Genomic DNA, 19,793 nt, shown 5'->3' on the forward strand with positions numbered 1-19,793 from the left:
GAAGAGTAAAAACATGAACACAAAGCCCGTGATACTAGCACGGTAGTTCCTGCTTCAACTGTTGAGTCCTTTCGACTGTTATGCTGCATGCTGACCTTACGTTTGCGCATTTTCAAAAAGTATTAGAAAAGCTCGCAAAGTCAACGTCACAAATGTGCATTTCATCCACCCATGCAGATCCTCATGCAAAATCAAGTCCTCAATAGGTAATAAAGCACTCTAAAACACAATATACAGTTATTTAGTTTCCACTAACTCTAAAACACTAGGAAACCTCTAGTAAAAATTCACAGCATGTCTATGAACTACAACCGAGGCATCATAAGAGAGTGGCTCCAAATGAAGTTATGTTAATGTAACATAATTTTAGAAGTCTTACGAATATAAGAGGCATCTATGCTATACTGGATATTTATAATCAATGTATTGCAAATTAAAATGTCAGTTTAAACACCTCAAATTTTAAAATGAAATAATTAAAAATACAGTATATACTAACAGTGTTGTTTGATAGAAGCTAGTTGACTATTAATTTAAGATATATTTAAATATTTAGATTGTGAGAACCCAGTCTTTACTAGCGCATCTCTCTCTCTCTCTCCCTCCCAAGTGTTGAAATGAAAACATGGTATTTGATAACATCGTAACCTAAATGTGTGTATTTAAAAGCTTCTGTGTTTTAAGAGCTACCATAAATTTACATTGTTATCCTGCAAAACTTGTGAGATTTTAATGCTAACAGCCCCCAAATTATTTTATTGCAATTTCTGTAAATTTTTTGTTTTAATAGCACTTGTTCAATTTAAGACCCAAAGAAGTTCAACAGCCAAGAAGCACTGGTTCTCTCTTTCCCACTACCATACCTAGAAGCAAAACAGAAAGCTATCTACACAAGAAGAATTAGCAATTTAATGCTTTGATGTGTCAAACATATTTTAGCAACTATCACATACTATATCCTTTCTGTATTTTAATCTAGACTGAAATCATGCATAAAGAATGAGTCTCTAAACTATTCAGTAGAGGTGACTACAGTAATACTGAAAGTCTTTGTACTGTACGTAATCAAATGAGAATATCCCTAGAGTGCATGAATAACAACATTCATTACTGCAGCACAGTCCATTTTCCCTGTTCCAGATTTACTCCAGAAGGACGTTAGCCCGTTGTTGACTTCAAGCAATACTGAGCTTTGAGGTGCTCAAAGTTTGGCTCTGATGCTTTCCTCCTAACAGTGTCATTTAGGGTTTAAGGGACAGTTTAAGATAAAGAAGCAGCCTCTCCCATTCATACTTTCTCAAATCCTCATCTCTGCCTTCTTCCTTGTGGAAATTTAGGCCAGTATTTTTTAAATAACCTATTAAGGAGGTTCAGAAATGTGTATTTAAGCCCACTAAACCTCTGTGATAACCTGTTTTAACACCACAGACATGCTAGCAGCCACCAGTCCCAAGAAAGGTGTACAGATTTAGAACTGCTTGCTGTTGATGTAGAATCCTTAAGCTATTTGCTACAAAATCCTTGGAGAAATTTTGGCTAAAATGAAATGCCAGTGGGCTTATCCAAGTGTAGGATGCACAAAAAGCAATAAAAATGTGATTGGTGAAGGTACTGAAATTAATTCTTACAAATTTATTTTCAAGACGGTTATCTTGTAGGTCTTTCATCTTCCACATGGTTTTACAATTTAGACTACTAGTTTTTTTCCTTCCATTTGGTCTTAGAAACAAAAAAATTAAAGCGTTGGCCTCATTAGACAAAATGCTTCACCACATGCTTGAAACCTCCTACAGATACACTGAATTACCCAAGGAGCCAAGGAGTATCTATCTAGTTGAAGCAGTAGGAAAAGGAGACATCTACTCAAATGCAAATTCTCAGTACCGATAATGTAGTTTCCTCTCATTCTCCCTGCTGTCCAGAATAGTTAACACTTCGACACTTTTGAACTATCAAAAAAGAATGTATTTTCTTAACATCTCCTTTACCACCAAGACGATGATTCTGTCCACTGTTATCATACGTAAAATAGACAAAAGCCCCCTCTCCTCAGAAGATACGTTTTAAATCGTTTGCAGAAGAGCCCTGCCCTGTCACCTGTAGTTATCTGGAGCTTGCGTGATGGTCTGCATTACCAAGTTGCCCAACTTCTGAGTCAGGCCGTAACTGTGTAAAAGCAGTTTAGGAAGCCAAATGCAGGAGTGATCCTGGTTGTCCTGTACGTGCCACGTGATGGCACTCAGGATGATCTGCTCCATAACCTTCCCCAGCACGGAGGTCAGGCTGACAGGGCTGTAGTTCCCTGGATCCTCCTTCCCACCCTTCTTGTAGGTGGGTGTCGCATTTGCCAACCTCCAGTCAACGGGGACCTCCCCGGTTAGCCAGGACTCCCATCTTGGTGTCATCTCCACTTCTCTGCCGCTGCTGCCTCCTGCCTGGATTCAGAACCACAGTGAGCTCTCCCCAAGCAGCGTGTGACACACCAGAGTTGCAGAGGGACAAGCAGAGGCCCAGCTCAAGAGAGGGAGTTGCTGGGAATTACATGGCCCTCCCAAAAACAGATGAATGAGGAGATGAAATACCAACATTAAAGCGATAAAGTCAGTAAGATCCTTCAGCTCCTTCCTTGCACTCTAGCAGCCTGCATATAAATTTATATATGCAGATAAACTAAGTTACCCAACTCCTGAGCTCTAACTGTATGTTTTTCAATGGTATTCCAAAGAAACATGAGAACCAATGATACTCGTAAATAATAAACTACAGTCAAATATATAACCATATGAATATTTTGCTGTACATTTTACATATTTTTAGAAAACATTTAAATGTCTGCATTATACTTCACATTTCTTTCCACCACAATTCTGCTTGTGAAGCAAAAGTTAATGCAGTTACTTAACACAGGCCAAATCTTTATCTAAACGTTACAATTTTCAGAGTGGAGAAGGAGCCAAATATTTAATTTAGACTTAGAAACTTCCCCATCCCATAGTTTTTCAACCATTGAAGAAAAAGCAGACAAAATCATGTCAACTCATATTTAAAGGGATGACAGTCACTAATATATTTGCTAGAAGAGACAGCAGTGTACATGCTAATAATTTAAGCCATTAATTTAGCTTGTGCTAGAAGATGACAGCCTTCTCTTCACGCTGTGCTAAATGAATAATGAATGATACACTCCCAAGGCAACTTTAATTTTTAAAGCCAATACTAATACTTACTCACCCATGCCTGATACTTAGAGGTAAACGTGGTGATACGGAACGATACCTTTATCAAAGTATGCACAAAGTAAAGCAAATGAACCATTCAGCCCCTGCGTGCCACAGGGACAGGGCTTATAGCAGAATTCTGCTCAGTTTTATATTGACGCTCACTGTCTCGGGATAAAACTGCCACAGGTTTGCAATGGTCCCCCATCTTCTGTAGGTTTCCACAGGTACCGAAGAGAAGCTCATTCCTCCCAGTCATTCACAGATTCTTAAACCAGTCTCCTGAAATGAGGCAAAACAAGCAAGGGACTGTGCCTTTGCAAATTAACACTGGGGAAAGCTAGTAACCTCCTCTGAGATGGCTCCTCATACTCCTCTTTGGGGCTCCCAGCACCGTATTTACAGAGGCCAAGCTGCAGCACTCCACACCAGCAAAGGCAGCAGGACTGCTCCCTGCAGCCACCCATCAGCTCCCGGCAGGAGCTTGAGGAGGCAGCAAAAGAAACTGACAGTTGTTTGGTCTTATAAAGAAAAAGAAATTAAATTAGGCCTCAATTCTTGGGACCTAATTATAAAAAAAAAAATTTTTGTTTGCAAAAACACACCGTTTCACATGGAAGTTCTGCAAAATAACAATGAAGATAATGAAAAGCTATAGCAGAGGAAATGCCTCAGGCCTACCTGGTTGTATTCTAGCATCCCTGTGCAACAGAAAAACATCCAGGTCATAACAACAATTTGATAGGCGGGGCCTGACACATCCAGACACCCTTGGAAGCATGCAGGATTAACCCTTAGTAGCAGTGCGACAAGCGACAGAAGTGTGACGATGACAGAATTCAGATCTCCCTCAAGCAGTTATCATGGGGTTGGCCGGGGTGATGTGGAAAGGGAAAGCACAGTCAGGAATTTTAGACATAGGCTTGCTACCCCCTCCATTACACAAATAAGCCATGAGCTTATTTTGCCAAACCTAAGTTTGCCATGAAGCTCACCTAGCAAAGGGTGGTTCAGGTGAGGCTGCGGTGCCACACAGCAGCGCTTCCCTGCAGCAGGGACCTTGGCCATCGCAGCAAACCAACGTCTCAAACTCAGCCCCGGTGATGGCCCATTACAGAGGCCTGACCACTCTCAAATGAGTGATGGCTTTTCACTCCCTAGCAGTCCAACAAACAGTCATGAGAAATCATCTCATGCCTAAATGTCTTCTCCATCAGCAAGATATTTCCTAATTTTCTAACATAATATTACAGTCTTTGAAAATAAATGAAAGCAAATGCTAACTGGAGTCCAAAACCAAAGCCGTTCCCCTTAAATTCTGAATCCAAGTGGACAATCTTACTCCAACATGGAGATGACATTTAGTAGACATGCAAGTAGAACTCCTGTTCAGATAAACAAAGGTTTTGTCTTTGAGCGTAGATCCCAGGATTATGTTGTTGTTCTGGCGTTTGACCCAAAAGGGGCAGCAGATTGGCCCATTTAAGAAACTCATGCCAACACTTGCTTATATTGCTGGCACACCTTCAACTAAAAAGCTGAGAATTAAAACCTTCCACCCCAGTGATTCCAGGCTGTTTAGGCTGTTGGTGTTCTCATCCTTGTCTATACACTGCTTTAAAGACAAACAGTATTATGCTTAAACCAACCGGTGAAAGACAAGATTTCTTTTTGTGCTGATATATCAAAGTAATACAAGATGGAGGTTTCCACGCTCATAAATCTGCGGCTAACAGATGACCAGATTTGCAAAAAAAATGTGATTGTGGTGGTGAATTTTATACATACATCTATACTGGAAATGGGTTACACAGAAGCCAAATATATGTTCTCTTCTATTTTAAGAGGATTACATATACTGTGATCTACACAATATTGCCAGCAAGCAGAAGCTGACATTTTTAGATGGGTATCCAACATAAAGAACTGTTATTTGTCCTTCCTAATTCTGTTTCTTCTGCACTAAAAGTCAGCAAAAAAAAAAATCCCATCACAGGTACATTACATGCTTGATATGCAAGACTAGCAAGCTCCGTCAAGAAGGAGTAGAGAAATTTATGGGTAAGGTCCAGCCTATCAGGAGTTACTAGAAAGAGTTCCCAATAATGGGATTCCTGCTCAGAAAATCTCTCAGGTATTGGTTAGTACATATTCTCAGTTTATAGTGGGAGGAAGAACATTCTACACGCACCTTTTCCTGACATTGTATTTACCTTCTTTCTATGATGTTTCAACATAAGCTTAGGGACGGCACTAGATTTTGCAGGGAAGGACAGGTATTATTTCCTAACAAGCCATTTTTGAACTGGAAGCAAGTAATCAGAATCAAGAAACCAATTAACTGCTGGAAACAGATAATTATTAAAAGAAAGAAATGAAACTTTGCATGGCAACATTTGCTTTTTCAACTCCCTCAGTCTGAGCAAAAAAAAAGATGATTCAGCCATTAAAACCCCCCAAACTCTCGGTTCTGGAAGCTAGAATGGTTGAAGACATACAGCAACAGAGATGGAAAGTTGGTTGTGAAACCTGTACCAGCTCCAGCAGCTCCCAGAGGCAGGAGGTAGTGGGGGGCGTGTTGGGGCTCCTTTGGTGCGTGCTAGTCTGGTGACTGTCCCTTCAAACAGCAACCACGTGCAGCACGGACTTTGTCAGTCAAATGACTAAAAACCAGGTCCCCTCAGACTTGTATCCTGCCCTGTGAGCCACAACAAGAGAGCAACATTTCACCGAAGGTGACAGTCAGATCTCAGGCATAGCAGCGTTTCTGACGAAGAGAAGCCATACTTTTGCAGCATGAGAACTGATGATAAAAGCAACTGTAAAGTAACACCACGTGAATCACTCCGAAGTGCTCCGAGAAGATGATTTGACCTTCGGAACAGTCAGAAATGGCAAAAGAAACACCAGGAAGGTAGAAGTAAGTAGTTTTGGCTGTTAAAATAATACAAAACTGCATTGTATTTATCCAGAATGTGCAGTTCTTTGTCAAAGAAGAACATTTAGAGGGAAAATTGATTTAGCAGTATGGGTACTGGTTCTTACTGAGTAGAACAGGGAAAAGACTGCTAGTCTACATTTTATTCTTCTCCAACATCTATGGTCCAACCAGTTGGGTGGATAATAGGACAGTAATACCAAGTTTGACAAAGCAAAACTGTCTGGTAACTGTGGAGTACACCAAAACCATCAAGGAAGAAAACCAGCTAACAATTAGCCTGGGCCTGGAAGAGACTCTGTGTGTGTTACTGCCTTTATAACCATTTTACAAAGGGAGTTACCTCGAGGCTGGTCTATGGTTACCGAAAGAAACTGTCACTCGTGGTTTGTCTGTATGTGTTTCCTTACAAAGTCAGCTGAACTCTGGAAGGTGTGCAGAACAAGCTCATACAGCATTATACTGCAACGATGGCACCACAGCTGAGATGGGATATTCAGATACTTCTCCATTTGTTTGCTAATTGCTCTGCCGGACTGCAAGTGTTTGACGAGAACTGCCAAACACAGAGTTTCTCAGAGGAGGCTGGAAGATCCCGAAGTCTGGCATGGATGGTTCCAGGCCATTCATTTGTAATTTTACACCATCTTCAGCGTGCCGGTGCACCTCTGATGCCTGTGCTCATGGACAAACTAGCTGTCATAAAATCAGCAAGGTACAGAAACATGTTTTTCATATGTAGCACCAACAGATACCACTAGTCAAAAATTTTCAACAATCTCTATATAGTTAGGGTTCTCACCACAAACAATAACTCCTACATCTTTTGCCTCCTGAAACTTGTTCTTCCTGACAGAAGCCAAAGGCTTTTCTCCTGACTGGTTAGCCTCTGATGGAGAATCCACTGAAGAACCTGGGCCTTGCTCCATGGGTAAAGCAGCACAGAAGCATATAGAAAGTACTTGGGACATTTCTTGTAAAAACTACCACTTGGTTTGGCCCTCCCCAGTCCCATTCTTTACAGAATGGCCTTCTTCAACAGCTCCCGAGGAATGCTCCTGCCTTCAGACTGACAGCAGGAAATACAAAATAAAGATTCACCACATTGAAGAGGGAAAGAAATTTAAGAAAGATTTGAAGCTCCTAGATTCTTGAGCAGCCATCCTCTTTCTGATCAGTGGGCAGTTACTGATGAAGTGACAAGAGTACACAAACTACCAGCTTCCTTGTGTCATGTAGAAAAAATTCAATGTAAATAGTACAGTGAAACAGAATACATACATATAAACATAAATCTAGATCAAACAGATGGTATGCTCTCACTCTGGACTGCAGCACCCATTCAGAGAAACATACAGAACCGTATCTTCTGTCACTTTCTATATTCATAATTTGTAAGTACAAAATACAGTTTAAATGAAGGTTAGGGATGATAAAAGTGATTACCTCAGTCGGTTGGTATAGGTATCTACACAGGTCTTCATTTTAGCCAACAGAGTCCCAACTGAAGCTTGTGACTCCAACTGTTCTTCCTCCTCTTCACTACTTTCTCCCGACAGAGGAAGCAGTAACGGTACCATCGATGTGCAGGATGCAATAGCACGGAGTAATTCTAGCAGAGCTCGGTAAAGGGGAACGTGTCGGGCCATATCCAAAACTAAGAGAGAAAAAGTTTACAAAAATTACTAAAATTGAAGACCCTTCCACTCTTAGTACAGATGTTTTAAATAGAAAAGCTAGATTTTAATAATTATTAGAATATTAATGACACAATGATAAAATACAGTATTTTGTAATAGCCATTTATAATTTTTGTTTTAATGGACTTGTCCAGAAAAAATTGGATAAGATACCTGGAAAACAAAGGTTAGCAAAAGACACAAGAGGACAAAAGTGGATCAGGATTACCACATGCTATATTCATTTCTAGTAGCTTAACATACAATCCCGGCTCAAGTTGTATGCCGACAGTAATTGCAAACAATTATCTATGGAGGAAAAATTGTAACCTCTGGTGTAGCAGGGTAGTATTGCTGATGCTAATAGCTTAAGCATTAATAAAGACAGACTTTCATATCACTCACTCTATTTATAGTTATCTTCTCCTTTGGGAAAATTTGTCTGCATTATTGCAGAAATATTTATAGTCGTGAAATAAATGAAGTTATCTACTAAGAGTCTAGCTTTGTTTCTTTTCATGGAGAAAGTATGATTTTAAAAAACTTTCCGCGTTCTCCAGAGCATGCAAAGCCTCTGAAGAAGATGCAAATTTTATCTGCACACATATGAACCACAACAGTAAAGATGAGTAAGAATATATATTGGGTAGGCAAACCTCACTATCTTAGTGCTGCTCAGTGTGATGTATATATATTACAGACAGTGTGATGGATATATATTACAGAAGTAACTGCGGGTAGAATATAGATATCGGCTCCTCTGACTAGGAAAGACAGGCAGAGACACACATTTCTAATGGATTCTCTAGCACCACATTGTTTATTTTTCTTTTCCAGTTGCTTGGACAAATATGTAACGGATGTCATTTCAACTGACTTTGTATCATTAATAGAAATCCTAAAAATGTAGCAATACGCAGATACTTTAACACAGCTGCTTCCTCTGTCCCTAGGACACGCTATTTTTAACCTAACTGCAGAAAAAAAATTGCTCTAGTTCAGAGTATTTACAAATGACTGAGTTTATGATAAAATAAATTTATGCTTTTTCCAGCAAAACACTCCCAACAAACAAAAAGCCCCTGACAACTCACATTAGGACAAAACAAAGCATAGAAGAACTCTTGAATGTTTCATTTAGCACATCTCACCCTCCAAGCTAAAGCAGATCACAAACGTTCATCTCCTGTCACCAAACCCTTAGCTCTAAATGCAACGCGATGGGACAGTATAAATAGCCAAGGAAAATTCAACAAGCCAGTTTATCCAGGTTTAAAGCTAGATCTATCTTTACTAAGAGTATTTTGATCAACAGCTTGCTATTCGTATTTTGAAACTTCTACAATGGCACAAACTCTTCACTGGGTGAAGTTCTGTTTTGTTGAACAGAAAGAAAATTTACTGAAACAAAGCATTAATCTGTCAGGCCTGGTATCATGGCTCTAAAAAAATATCCTGTGTCAAAATATTCTATATATTTAAAGGAAACTCCATAGAATTTAAACATTGGCATTAACAAAACCAGTTTCAATTATCTGTTGATTCCTACATTTTTTTATGTATTTTTTTATAGATATGTCTCCATTCCTTATGCTTAGTCTCTAGTTTGTAGCGAACAACGATTTCCCACAGAAAATTCCCCACAATGTGTAAAATGGCCTTAAAATAGACATGAACAGATCTGATGATGTGTGAATTTAAAAAAGGAAAAAAAAAAAAAAAAGAAAAACAGAAAAAAAAAAAGGGAAAAGGTGTTTGGGAGAGCACAAAAGAAAGGGAGAAAGGGAGACCATAAACCCCATAGCGTAGCCCTCGCCAGAAACCACCTCCCACCTGTAGTGCTACAGATCAAGCAGCTCCTCAATTTAATCAATAGCTGGTTATTATGAAGACAGTGAGTGAAGGAGAGAGATGACCTCTTAGATAACCACAGCATTTCACTTCTGGAAAGCTTTCATTTATTTATTTTAACCATGAAATTTTCATGAGGCTAGAATATATAATTTCAAATCCTTCAATGCTTGCTTGCCCTCTCCTTTGCTAAATGGATAGTTAAATTCAAAATTACTGTCACGAGGGAATCTGAACTGACGTAAGTTTAAAATGGGATTGTTTTTCAGACAGATTGGAGAGAATTTCTGGGTTTAGCAGATGCAACTCACTTGCACTGCTTTGCAATTGTTCCCATGTGAAACAAATGAAATGCATTCCTTTGGTTTCAATTTAAACAATCTTTCAGGGAACAGCTACCAATTTCTTTTACCTTCATGCTAGACTCTCCTGAACTCAATTTCTTGATACCATTATGAGTCTTACACTATTTTTGTCCAAGGCCTTTATTATACTTACTAAGGATTATGACCCATCCAAATGTGTTTGTCTGTCTGAAATGCTATAATTCTCCCCCATCCCCAGTCTAAATCCTAAAAATGTTTATCAAGACTGGATATCTGGATAAGTATCAGAAAAACTTGCTGTAAAGAACTCAAAATTGGCAAATTACTGTTTATTACCTTTATTTGGCAGTTCATCTACTCCTTGTGCCTACTTTGCTTTCGATTGAAAGAGAATGGCAAACTGACTACAGTGAATGTTGTCTGCAGATGCGGCTCTGCTTTCTGAAATAGGTTAAGAAGACATGAGCATTTTTTTGATCTCTATATTTACATGTAATGAGATGTTCCACATTGGGTAACGCTCAATTTTTAAGACAATCCTTTGTAACACACCCCACCGGCCCAGCTCTGCTGTTTGCTAACCTGTCCGGCTCCATCTACAGACACCCCGACAGCACCTTCCTGGCCTGACAGAGGCTTAGCAAGGTTCAAACTGGAACTTCAATGTTCAGGCTGTACCACTCGGACTCCATCAACATCTTTACTGCTTTTAGTAGTTCCAGCATATTTAGTTAGCTGGGATTTGTGACAGATTTCTCTTCCTTTCAGATATCATTATGTATGTATTTTGGGAGAGTATTTCAGAAATATAAATGACAGAGCTTTGTAAAAAAAAAAAGAAAAAATTAGATCCTGTAACACAGTCCTTTAAAGGAATTGAATTAAAATACTAAAAACATGAATAAAAAGATAAAAGACAAATCTGCAAATTAACAAATCCCATTTCCATCAAATAGAAGCAAATATCTTTTTGGATTATCATCCTCACATACAGGTATCTTACCAGCTAAGACGCCAGCAATCTGAATTTTAAGCAAATATAAATTTCAACCAAGAACAAGTATTAAAAGTAATCCACTGTTTTCTGCAAAGTATGCTGTTCCTTGGGAACGTACCCAACTTTCTTCTGCCTGACTGAATTGGGCAATGCAGGTGTAGCATAACATTTTACTTGAATGAAATAAGGTAGCTTCTTGTGTAAAAAAGAAAATCCAACACATCACAAAATAGAAACAAATACTTTTGCTTATAGCAGAGCTAGAATTTGAATAGCATTAGCAAATCTTAAACATGTCAGAATTTTTTTATATGGGTATTTCGGTGGTATAAGGCAGCACTGACAACATTTGATTTATATGGGCATGCACCAAACTGCAAATACACAGTATTCCTAAGAAAATGAAAACTGGAGATTAAAATTCTTGGCTTTGTAAAAATGACAGATGGATATATTATCCAGGATTCTCTGTTAGCCCAAAGTCAAAAACATTATTAAATAATGACAAATATCTTTTCCCAACAGCTCAGTTTGGTGCTCCCAGACTCCCACACCGAGTGTGCCCAGACCGCCCTGGCTGTTACCTGGCTGTTGGGCACACACAAACTGGGGGGTCTTCCACATCTGTCCATTCTTGTGCTGTCGGTGCTCCTCGATTCTGCGGGGCAGTGCATGGCTGAGGAAGATCCAAGCCCCAGTACCAGGGACCAGTTCAGAAGCTCCCCCCGGTCACCTCTCAAACAGAACTGCTGCCCGAGGGAGCCTATCTGAACTTTTGCTAGGTTTCCTGAGCATTTCCTCAAATGACTACTATATGCCACATACTTACATCAAAAGAGAGGTAAAGATTAAATTATTTTATTAGTAGACTCAGAGCAGGGATTTGCACTCAGTTTTTATCCTGCCTCATTCCGTGCCTTAAGCAGGGCTGGCAGGACAGGGCTGCCTGGCGACAACAGCATCATCTTCGAGAAGGCTCCAAACCCGGTGGCCAGAACGTGGCTTTTGCACCGCCTGACCCAGCCTGCTTCCCCTGCAAACTTTCCATGCGCTTCTCAACTTGCATTCACTCAATGCACATCAAGGTCTCACCGTTTGGCTACACCAGTAGTTAACCAGTTCAAACAGTGGAGCATGAAGCAGAGCACAAGCTAAAAAAATGCTGCTGACCCTGGACGGTGAGCAGCCAGCTGCAGACCTGTCAAACGGCCCGGTGTCGGTGGCCGGGAGGCAGCTGTGATGGTCCAAAGCGGGGCCGGGAGGGGACTGAGAGCAGCAGGCCAACACCACCACGCGGTGGGTGGCACAATGATGATGGCAGTGCTTTTGAAGGTTGGAATCCCAGTGCTACCACGGAGAGCTGATTTAAAGGACAGTAACAGCAGCATCTTTATTACCACCCTTGTTTTATTAATTGCAGGAATGATGAGGTCTAGAAGGATGAGTGGACTTGTCCAAAAAACAGGCCAATGTCTTACTGTCCTTGATCATTAGCAAGGAAGTTCACTGTAGCCTTTCTGGACAATAGGCAACATGCCTATATACTCACAAGTCACATCCAAAAAAAGTGTCTCAGGTCTACATTTATTCTGTTGCATTTATGAAAAGCAGAAATCTCACCAAGGTCACTGCCATTTACTAAGATAGGTAGGAATGGCAAACATCTGGTTTGTAGGGATGGCAAACATCTCATGGTTTAGTGGGATAAGGTCTTATCCCTCCCTCGCATTCCATGGGGTAATAAACATCAAATTTTACTGGAATCACTACAATTCAGTTAGCCTCTTGCCACAATATTTGCCATTTAGAAAGACACTGAAGGGTAAATAGGCAAAAAGTAGACATTTCATAAAACCCAATCTCCCTTATATGCTACTAACAAGCAGTCTGATTTGGGGGTGTAGTGGAGGGAAGAGGAGTCTGACTGAAGTTATTTTAAGAAGTCTTGACTGTCAGAAACTGCTGGGCACCCGGTCTTTTGAAAACTGTAGTCTTTCACAAATGCCTAAAGGTCATGAGATATTAAGGCACTGATGACATTTTTGAAAACTTCTAAACACAGCCTACTTGTTCCTGGGAAACAACTCACGGACATTCAAAGACTGTGTGCATGATTTCAAAACATTTTAATTCTTTTCATGCATCTATTTGATTCATCACCGATATAGATCTGTTTCTTACAAAGACCTAAGGCTACCCATATGCAATTACAACCTTAATATAATGAAAAGGCATATGAGGGCAGGTAGTTTCATGGGATCAAGGTATCACCTTAAGTTGCATATATATCTGTAATAAGATAATGGCCCAACTGAGTCTAACACTCCTTTGCTTTCCTTTAATGTTGTACAACAATCAAAGAAAGAATAGCCAGGCCTAATGGCCCATTAAATAGATAGTACTGAACAGCAATAAATTTTTTTTGCAATTCATTTAACTTCCTCAATACAACTTAACTGGCTATGAATAAGATTATAAAACTTATTTCCGTTGCAAAGGATATTTAAAACATAGCACAAAGAATATGCACATTTACTTTAAAATAAAGGCAACTATTTATATAGCATATCCATTATATCCAAAAATCTTCACACTTTACAGCAGGTTAAAGAAACAAATAGAGAAGAACAATTTGTAAGAAAACAATGACAAGTTCTGCTTTACGTGCATCTAATGTGAAGGCCTTCCCACTGTGATCCTCAGTGTGATGAAACTAGGAATTCCTACCTCAAAGGAGCCTACAAAACTTGATGTAAAATAAAACAAAATAGACACTTGAGGAAAAAAAAACCAAACATCTTTACCACTTTTAAATATATCGCCATGCCAGATGCATACCCTCCTGGCTTCTGTGCTAAGAGAAAAGCTGTATGTATAAATGCTCTCAAACTACTCCTGTACATCATTTCTCACTTACTAGACTTACATCATTTAAGGACTTCTTGAATTTCAGTTATTTTAGTGGCCTACTTTTCTTCGTATGTGCATACTTCTGACCAATATACATGATTGACTTTCTGCCTTTGTTGAGGAAAGAAGAGTGTGCTGGCAGCCACAGTAGAAGGCACCACTGGAAACTCTTTCCAAATTACAGACCTTTTATTTGTTTTCTCAAAGAGATCTGCCACTGCGAACATGAGAGGGACGGTCATGAATGGACAATTAGAAGGAAATAACTGAAAAGAAAAAGGCATTCTGCAGAGAATGCATATCTAAAACCAGGAAATGTAAATTTAAACCAAAAAAGCTCTTGCAAATGGCTACAAGTGTGGCTTACATTTAACAGATCAGAAGAGAGGAAAAAAAAACAGGTTAAAACTTGAACAAATTGACCTCTATATCAAAGATGAAGTTGAATTCTGATTTTACAATTATGCGCTCATCTTCCATTCCAAGAGGCCTCCCCCTTGCGTGGGGCAGTTTTTCCAGTGACCCAAGAGACGCCGTCAAGTCTCATTTCTTATTTTGTTTTGGATCTGTTTTTCTCCTATTTCAATGAGACTTTATGTCTTGCTGGAAAGATGAATGGTTGTATCTTGTTAAATATTCATCCAGAATTAGCCATCTAATCCTGCCTCTGTTTTAAGTAATGTGAAAGAAAACCACTGACAGCTATGTAGAGCAGCTATATTATAAAACTATTTTACTCACATCATGCACAAATGCTCAAAATTTACTACAGTGTATCCAAACCTCCCCTGCAAAAAAACCAAGAAAATATTTTTGTATTCTAAGACACCTATTTTTCTTTTATAGTAATAAAGTTTAAAGGATGTTGGTCTCGTCAATTTAAGAAGCTAAAAGTAAAATAAGACACTCTCATTACCATGCTACTTTCTAAAAAGTTTAAGTCCCATGTTAAGATCACGACTGCAGTATCACGCGCCTGCCACTACGTTTTCCTTTATTTTATTTTACCTTTTTTTACCTCCAAATAATTTAAAAACAGATCTTAACGTTTTGTCAATTTTACACCATTTCTAAAACATGCTTAGTAATTACTGAGGATGTATTTTTGATGCCTCAAGTATGTTACTCACAAACCTAAAACCCATAGCCATGACTAAATTAAATACTTCAGGATCTCATTATCATATTAAAGACTCTCAGTAGCTACAAACACCGTTGTTCAAAAAAGCCACACAAAGGAAACGCTTATTTTGTATTTTTAATTAAAACCCTCAGACACAGTTTTGTGGCCATAGATAATGCCAAGCATGAGTGAGACACACCGTCTTTGCAACAGGGCCACACGTCGTTTTGCTAAATATTTTAAAACTGAAGCCGTTCCTCAGCCCCCTTTTACTGCATCTTTGCAAACATATGATCTATGAACGCAGTCCACGCTGCGGGCAATAGTGTCAGTTCCAAATACGTCATGCTCTGCTGCCTCTTGATTTTCTGTTTCGGAATCAACCCAGGGCAAGCCTCTTTTATAATAGGCCTAATTAACACCCGGTGTCCTGCTCCATTTTGATAGAAAAAAAAGACTGCCTACAGAGTATTTCAAAATCAGTACTCTTTAAGAAAACGTTAGCCTTCGGGTAAAAATAAACCAAAAGCTTTCTAAATATTGTCATCTTGTAATAATTTAATTAGCATGACTTTTTCTTCACTTTGCTTTATAGGAATAACACAAGCATTTTCACAGTATCACTTGGAGTATCGGAAAAAATGACATCAGACAAGGCTAGTCCCCTTGCACGATGAAGCAGGAGGAGGAGGGGTTAAGCCCCCTCACAGGTCATGAGTTACAAATCCTCTGTCAGAACAGTAAAACAATGCAAGAAGGGTGTGCCTTTGAATTAAAGGTGTACAGTGTCAGGCTCCAAGTTGATTATTATTATTATTGTTCAGATACATCTTTCAAATTCTGCTCTTCTGATGTCAGCACTGAGCCTATCAGCAGTCAAAAAAAAAAATCAAATCAAATGTTAGAAAAGGTGAAGAGACATTAGAAATTACTTAATGAGACTGCATTCAATCATTAGTACCGCTTCAACACCACGTGCATTTTTCCCCTTTCTCAAAGAGACAGGACAGAAGGGGAAAGGGATGACAGAAAGGCAACGAAACAACCCAAGGTATGGAATGAGCCGCTGTACTCTCTAAAATGAAATAAACTTAGTCATCAAGGCTGCAAAGTCTTACGAAATGTATCATAAAGTTTTTTTAAAATTATGAGTGGTAAAAAAAGTGAAGAGAATTGGACTGATCAATACATTCAAAGGAATAGGCACATCATTAGAAAAAATAGCGCCACTTGTAAAAGAGCATACGCTACACAACACATCACTGTTGAGCTTTGGAAAAGCTTAGCGCTAAATACTGAGGCAGTAAATATTGTTACAGGTTCAAAAGTAATTGGGTAAAGTCATGCAAGAACAGGCCATCAAGGGCTAATAAACGAGGTGACACCACCCTTGGCCACATACTAGCAATACCAGGGCAGCATCTGTATATGTCAGCCCTATCCCTATATTCTCCCGTAGGCATCTGTTATTGTCCACTATTGGCAATAAAGTAACGGGCTAACAACCTTGGTCTGTCTTGGCATTGCTACTCTTATAAGTGTCTTCTAGGAAACTTGGGAAAAAATAACAGTTTAACTGCAATATAAAAGGAAAACTGTGTTCAATTACAGAAGCAAAATGCATTGCTCAATTAGCCGGTCAGTCAGCTGGAGTTAGTGTAGCAATGTGGCTCAAGGGAGAAGATCGCTGCTCCTAATGATTTCTGGTTTGCTTTTTTTTAAAGAATACTTGATTTTGGTGAAGTTAACGATTTTCAGGAAAGTCAAACAGCACTTCAAAACTTGTCATAAACGTATTTGTGAACCCAGAAAAAACACTTTGCCAGAAAAGGCACGAGAGATTATTTCATTAGGCTGGTGTGTACAGTTTTGTAAACAGACACAATTTCCTGTATTTCAAAAGGATAGGAAAAAGAAAACCAAATGATATAAAAGACATAAAAACCAAACTCGGCTTTTCATGCATAAGTTACTGCCACAACCATGCGTGGTCCCCAGTTTTGGAGATATTGCTATTTCCATGCCACACTCTAGTCCCTGATAATGGTTTCCATTAGAGAGCTCACTCTGCCATTAAATAGTGCTCCAAATAATCCTGAAAAGGTGGTCAGGTAATGAAGGGATGCTTCTGGGAGGCTACAGAGCCATCTAACATGAGGGGTGGGGAATACATCATCAAGTAAGAATAATTAATGAAACCTAAAAATGCAAAATTCTATATTCATTGGTTTTGTTTGTTTGTTTGAAAAAATGGCCCAGTGCAGAAAGGACGCGAGCAGAGTACTGCAGAGGAAGTCCGTGCGGCCACGGGATCCAACCCCACTGCAACTTTCAAGAATCTCTCCTCTGAAAGATCGCTGGATTTACCCAACATCAGTTCTTAAAGACCAACAAAGTATGAAGAAACACAATTAAAGCAGAAAGCTATAGGATTGCTCTATATTCTCCAACAAATGCATAATGATATAAAGAAAGGCATAGATAAAAGAAAGATATTTAAAAAGATATGAAGAAAGATATATATATATATAGGCAGGCATTCAGAGACTGCATGAGAATAAAGTTTTTTGCCCGGTCGGGATGAAAAAAACTTCATTATTAATACAACTCTTTACTATGGCATTTAGTAAGATAACAAAGGCCAGCAATTTCTATTTGAGGTGGATGTAATGAAATAAATCTAATATTAAAGGTAAGCTAGAAGTGTCAAATTAATTTTCTACTTAGCTGAGAAAATATGAAAAATATTTTCTGTCCAGAAGAAAAATACAAATTTAAATATTCTGCAGACAAAACCTTTCTTGAAAAAGTAAAAATAAACACAAAACAGATCAGGTGCAAGCTTGCCTATCACCTCATATTAAGTGTCTCAAGTGCAGGCACTCCACAGAGATGAAGGGAAAGGTTTCACTACTCTATGAACATGAAGCAGGATTTTTAAGGAAGTTATTCTGGCTTTCATCATCCCTGCACTGGCGGAGGCAATAGTGATTTCACTATTTTTGGCAGAGGACTGGGCAAGCAGCCACCTTGAAATGGTCCTCGGTCTGACTGTTACCCCTTCCAGCCCATAAAACAGTCACCAGTATTTTAGAATAAGATGGGAATTGAAAATAAGATGGAAACCTGCCATTTCATTGCACATGCCGCAGAAATCGACGTGGAAATTCAAAATTAGATAATGAAGTTGCGGGGTGTTTTTAAACCATGACTTCAGCAGATGGAAAAAGGCCAAGACTCGGGTCTTCTGTTCTAACCATGGGCAAAGGATACCAACATCGTTACTGGAATGAAAGGACGTGCGGTTCTTGTGCCTCCTGGCAAACCTTCCCTGTGTGTGAGCACACCTACAAGATCATGTCCTCAGGGGACAGAAAGGAGACTACTTAAGAATCTCACTCTGCCTGAAATATCTAATTCTTTCACTTGACCAAGATGGTAGAGCCCCTGTGCACATGCAAAACAGAACCTTTATCACTTCAGCATCTTTTCTGTTGGTTGTTTAAATACCAAGATGGGCTTTCATTAAGACACAAAGTGCAGGCTAAGGAAAAAAATTCAAGCCTAATAGTGTCTCTAAGTTAAATGACAGGTAACTCCTCGCACTCACTGCATATTGAAAGCACCTTCGAGCACAAATAGGGATGTGGTAAATTTATCAACCGAGCACCACGTATGATAGGGAGAATCACCTCTGTGCCCCAAACTTGTGGAATAGGACAATTTGCACCTCCCGAGCAACCTCATGCAAGTTCCTGTATCAGTTATTAAAATGGATCATCCACTGTTATGTTACAGAATAACAATAAAGACCAACTCAAAAGAAAAGAAAATATCCTTTCGTTAATAAGTGGTACTATCTTGAAGTTGTCCTCTAGAGAGGACAAGAACATATAAGTACTATTAAAAAAAGCCAGAGTTTGTGCATTGGAATAATCTACCACAGATTAACTCTTTTTCTAGACTAACTCCTTCAGCCACAGAAATCTGTTGCCTTTGACTTGTACTCAATACTATGAATACCCTCAGAGAATAGTAAGAAAGCAAATACTATGAAAGGGAAACGTCTGCATAAGACCACAATCTACAATATTTTATTTTCAAAAACAGGAGAGAAAACAAGAACACAAAAGAAATAAAAGAGAAGTGAGACTTACTGCTTGGAGTAACAAAGACCTATCACTTGACCAAACAAATAAGACTTTCAACTGCTGGAAACAAAATGCTCGCTCTCAGGAAAGGCAAAGCAAAAATGTCCAGAACTAACCCTGCCAATCTTCTCTGTACCTGAACAGAAACAAAGGGATTGCTAGTTTGTTTGGTCAAGAAATTTTTAGCAGCTTATCCAATTGTGCTGCCACTAATTGACAAAGCCACTAAGATGGAAAAACACAAAAAAAATTGAAAATGCATTACTTGCAGTCCTTTCAGGAGTCTCTTGTGTGTACCAATAAAACATGTGTGCTCTGTAAGCAGTTATTGTATCTTTAGCAAGAAGGACCAGGAAGGCATGAGAGTTAAAAAAAAAAAAAAAAGGAAAGCAGTAGATCATACATTTCTGCAATATAATATGGAACCACAGGACATCTAGTATGGTGTCACGTTCTCCTCTGATGTCATATTCTCTACTCAGAAAGGACTGAGTCTGTTGGTAATGAGAAGCATCATTTTAAAAATTAATTATTAATGCTTCCAGTAAAATCTGTGAATGTTTGTAGCATGTGGTGCTGCACAGCAATCTATTCCAGACA

General features: G+C 39.0%; 1 protein-coding gene across 1 annotated transcript in view; it reads right to left on the reverse strand.

Annotated features, from left to right (window-relative positions):
- LOC104164775 (baculoviral IAP repeat-containing protein 6-like) overlaps positions 1-19,793 on the reverse strand; it is a 51,811-nt gene that overhangs the window by 15,447 nt on the left and 16,571 nt on the right. Inside the window, exon 2 of the mRNA XM_009704219.1 lies at positions 7,603-7,813. Coding sequence (XP_009702521.1) covers positions 7,603-7,813 — 211 coding nt within the window. The remainder of the gene's footprint in view (positions 1-7,602; positions 7,814-19,793) is intronic.

Source organism: Cariama cristata, unplaced genomic scaffold, assembly GCF_000690535.1.
Source record: "Cariama cristata isolate BGI_N322 unplaced genomic scaffold, ASM69053v1 scaffold2567, whole genome shotgun sequence".
Classification (NCBI taxonomy): Eukaryota; Metazoa; Chordata; class Aves; order Cariamiformes; family Cariamidae; genus Cariama; species Cariama cristata.